Here is a 4,446-nt window from a genome sequence, read left to right as displayed (position 1 = left end):
ATTTTAAACCAGAGCCAGTCATAAACCAGATCCCTTTATAAACCAGAGGCCGTTATAAACCAGAGCACTTTATAAACCAGACGGCTTTATAAACCAGAGCCCCATAGAAAACCAGAGCCCTTTATAAATCAGAGCCCGTTATAAACCAGAGCCACATAGAAAACCAGAGCCCTTTATAAACCAGAGCCCTTTATAAACCAGACCCCTTTATAAACCAGAGCCCGTTATAAACCAAAGCCATTTTAAACCAGAGCCCGTCATAAACCAGACCCCTTTATAAACCAGAGCCCCATAGAAAACCAGAGCCCTTTATAAACCAGAGCACTTTATAAACCAGAGCCCTTTATAAACCAGAGCCAGTTATAAACCAGAGCACTTTATAAACCAGAGCCCTTTATAAAGCAAAGCCCTTTCTAAACCAGAACCCTTAATCAACTTAAACCTAACGACTAATTTATTGTAACCCACTGTGTAATTTAATTCACTTTTACAAAAAGCAAGTTTCGATTGTTTGATATATTTCTATTTATTAGGAGAATGTACCTCATTAGGGTTCAAAAAGGACACAAATTTTAAAAAGAAACAAAGACAACAGGCTTTGGTTTTATCAGATTTTATATAACAATAAAGAGAAATATTCAAAACTAGTCAATTATGGAAAATCAAAACATGGAACCAGTTTGTTGTTAATACAGTTCATTGTTAGTTGTGCAGCAGCTGGTTGATACATTTTCTTTTTATATAAAAAAAACAAGAAATACAAGATTAATGAAGTGTAAACAAAAAAGGCACACATAAATAATAACCAATCTTCTAAGTGAAATAAAGATTTGAAAATGTAGAGTTTGTTTCTTGTTGAGTGGGTGGTTGTAGGAGCATCTGAATCTTATGCGAAGGCCAAAAGAAAAAAACAAAACAAAGAAAGTTTTCACAAAAAAAGGATGCTAAAGGATGCACAGCAAGAAACAACACAAACTAAAACAAACCACTTTGGTGGATAACTCTGATCTGAAACAATCAGGAGAAAACAGTGCTTTCTTCATACAAATAAATTAATATAGGTGTCAACACTTTATCTAAAATCTTATTTACAGCTCTTCTTTTACAGAATTATACATGATCAAAAAACGCTATGAAAACATATTTACAAACCCGATGAATCAAAAAGCACCCTCCAAGCTTTTCTGCTGTCACACACTCGCTTTCACACACAGAGGTCAACAAACTCACACAGACAAACTTCTTCTTCCATGACTAAAACAGTACAGAAGGCATTCTAAGAGGATTGTGCAACACATAGCATCCAAAAAACAGTTTCAAATATGGCTGTGCGATGGAGATATTGGCACACATGCATTTTTACGAGCACACACTGGGAATTTTAAGGTTCGCAACTCTGTCGGTGATGAGGCTAAACCAGCGGGGAACGTGATCGCCCCAAAGATTGGTCGCTTCCAACCGCTCTGCATCAAAAGTCGGGCATTTTTTCCTACTGTTTACATTGCATGACCGGTCCGGCACCAGCTGGGTCCTTCTGCACGGTGCTATGACAAGCCGTCCGCTCAAATAACCACGGGAGAAAAGCCGGCCGCTGATTCAACCGTGCAGCATGCGTGTGAGTATGGAACAACGAATGTCTGCTGTTGTCAGCTGGTGAGCAGTTATGCATGCTGCTTGTGTTTGCAGAGGAGCCACTGCATCTCGTCCCTGTCCTCTGGAGAACAGTGGGGATCGCACAGCGCTGCATGGTGGGTGGAGCTGCGTGTGTGCATGTGTCACAGTCAAAAAGCAGGTCGACAAATCAACACTCAAAGGTTTCCATCAATCAGCGGGCTGATATCTGCAGCCTATTGCTCTTCTCAGACCATAAAACATCTAAAAAAGCCACAAGTCAGAAAGCTTTATAGAAGACTCCCTTTTTCCATCCCACTCTCTGAATCTGTAGCTCTTTACTAAATTAAATAAATGACCAAAACCAACAGTGTTTAACTACATGGCGACTTCACCCCAATTAATTCACAAACATGTTCACAACACAAGACTTCTCCAGTAAAACCATTTGGGATTGGGAACACCAATCTACATGGATTGTCTCACCAACACATGGCCGCCCCAGTTTAGGAGCTCCTCTTTCTTTAGCAGCTGTCCCAGAGCTCCACTGCCAACCAGGAATAAAACAAAGAGTCAAATTAACAAGTGAAGGACAAAACTGGAGCTCAGCCAAACCTCTTTGTGAAATCAAAAACAAGCATCTCTTCAGCGTTCAGTAAAAACCAGCGCTGGACTTCTCCAGCTTAAGGAGCACATTAACACACACCAATTATTTGTAATTTATTCCCAGCATCTACTCACAATCATGACTTTCATTTGTAAAATGATGAATTGCAGGTTTTATATTAAATTTGACAGAGGGGATGGCTGCATGGCTGAATGAAGCGTTGATAGGCCGTTCATCCCTTCGGTAAACTCGATCCAAGCTCGTTCTGACTTCACCGTGTGTGTGCGCGTGTGCCTGAGCGTCCATCAGCACCAGCAGTCGGTGTTTTGCTTCACTTTGCAGTAGAGAGCATAGGCTGCTCCGTGTACCAGTGAGTTCCTGCATCCGGCATGCTGCCCCCTAGAGGCAGGGCGATGAACTGCGGGCATGTGCCTCCTCCGGCTCCGACGACCCCCATGCTCACCCCCTGAGGATACGCGTGGTGGTGCACGTGGTGTCCCATGGCGTCCGTCCGTCCGATGTGGATCTCGTCCTCCTCGCCCTCGCCGGTGGTTTTGCGGTACACCGGGTTGTCAAAGTTCATGCTCTTGGTGGAGTTGCGCCTCCAGTTCCGCCACACCAGGTAGACGCCGGCGCAGACCAGGCCGAACACCACTGTGGCAACGATAGGAACTGCATGCGTTTAACACACAGTAGCAGGGACATGGGAAGGGGGGAGCGTTAACAAGGCATAAGGAGTCCATGGTGTGAAATGACAGGTGTAGAGAGGACATAGGACATGCGGGGGACAGAGAGGGAAGAGGCTGTCTGTGTGTGGTGAGGTATGACATTAAAATGAGTAACAGACACAAAACCAAACTCCAAACCAGACAAATAAACGTCATTAAGGTCTAGCTTGGGACCCTATGAGGCACAACCTAAGACTTTGCCTACCTGTGACTGCACCACATGAAATTTGCTCTAAAATATCTGATTTAAAACTGGATCATTACAATCACACCAATTAAACCCTGTTCAAACAGTCATGGCGGGATAAAGCCTTTTTTTTCTCCATATTACCTTCTCATGTTGCATGCAAAATCAGATCAGTCATCTGCAAATGGACACTGATTGTGTTTGTTCCAGTTCATTTAATCGAGAACAGGGTTTTAGTCTAAAGCCCATAGAGAAAACATGTCCTATTCTTGGCAGAACTATCCAGTGGATTTAAATAGAATAATATGTTTTTAAGGCAAGCCCAATGTTACCATAGAAATTTATTTAGTTAGCTTGCTGCAATACCGACAAATTTTTCCTCTCGTTTAAATTAAGAAAGCGTTATTCATTTTTATGTATTTCTTTGGGTAGACATATGACTCAGATGTTATGTGAAGACTTATTTGCTACTCTGGTCTTTTTGTTGGAGAAAAACATGGAAAATCATAAATGTAATCCTCAGCTAATACCTTAAAAAAGAAAAACAGGTTGACTGAGCCGGACATATTTCTTAGCTAAGGCTAAAATTGGTTATATAAACTAAAGAAAGTCCCGTTTTTATTTTCTTGTTCGAAGTTAAATGAGAAGAACAACAGGTGTTTCTGAAAAAGAGATAATAACATCTACGGTAGTCCAGTGTTGTGAACCTCAGTTAACAATACAGCAGTTCACCTGTTGAAATGCAAGGTTTTAAAACCTTTCTAAGCTCTGAACCTGATGCTAAAGGATAGAATTTCTCCCCACCTTCAGCTTTCTAGCAATCACCTAAAGGTTTTGGACCAAAACTTGCTGGTATCTGGAGCTGATGAGGACTTAATCCGCCTTGATAGAAACATAATCCCCAAGCATTATCAAGGTTGGAAATTCACACTGTGGGCAGTTCCAATCTATTTTGATTTGAACACAAAAAATGTTCCATTTATACACTGACTTATAGGGTAGCAATGAGCTTGAGTTGCTACAAGTCTAGTCCAATTATCAATAAAAGTAAAGAAAAATTACACGGTGACTTTAGAAACGTGACGGTAAAGGCTCTAACATACAAGAGCGTACATGAATCCAAGGAATTGTAGAAGATCAAATGTCAATATTGTAAGCGAAAATGACTCCCCCATGATGTCACATCCAGGCGACAGAGATGGGGGCGGTATGTGTCATCCTCAAGCTCGGGTCCTCTTCCAGAGGCCTGGGAGTTTGAGGGTTCTGCGCAGTATCTTAGCTGTTCCTAGGAGTGCACTGTTCTAGACAGAGAC

The 4,446-nt window shown here is 41.8% G+C and overlaps 1 protein-coding gene across 3 annotated transcripts in view; it reads right to left on the bottom strand.

Moving 5' to 3' along the window:
• Positions 1-605: 605 nt before the first annotated feature.
• lrp8 (LDL receptor related protein 8) overlaps positions 606-4,446 on the bottom strand; it is a 152,517-nt gene continuing 148,676 nt past the window's right edge. For 2 of the 3 annotated variants that reach the window (XM_015373009.1, XM_015373010.1), the window contains exon 18: positions 606-2,890. In XM_015373009.1, the coding sequence (XP_015228495.1) occupies positions 2,550-2,890 (341 nt within the window). In that variant the 3' untranslated portion in view covers positions 606-2,549. The remainder of the gene's footprint in view (positions 2,891-4,446) is intronic. The other variant, XM_015373011.1, reaches the window with a different exon arrangement.

The sequence above is a fragment of the Cyprinodon variegatus genome, unplaced genomic scaffold, assembly GCF_000732505.1.
Source record: "Cyprinodon variegatus isolate N-32 unplaced genomic scaffold, C_variegatus-1.0 Scaffold79, whole genome shotgun sequence".
Lineage (NCBI taxonomy): Eukaryota > Metazoa > Chordata > Actinopteri > Cyprinodontiformes > Cyprinodontidae > Cyprinodon > Cyprinodon variegatus.
Note: the sequence above shows the minus strand (reverse complement) of the source record. Positions and strands in the feature narration are given on the sequence as shown.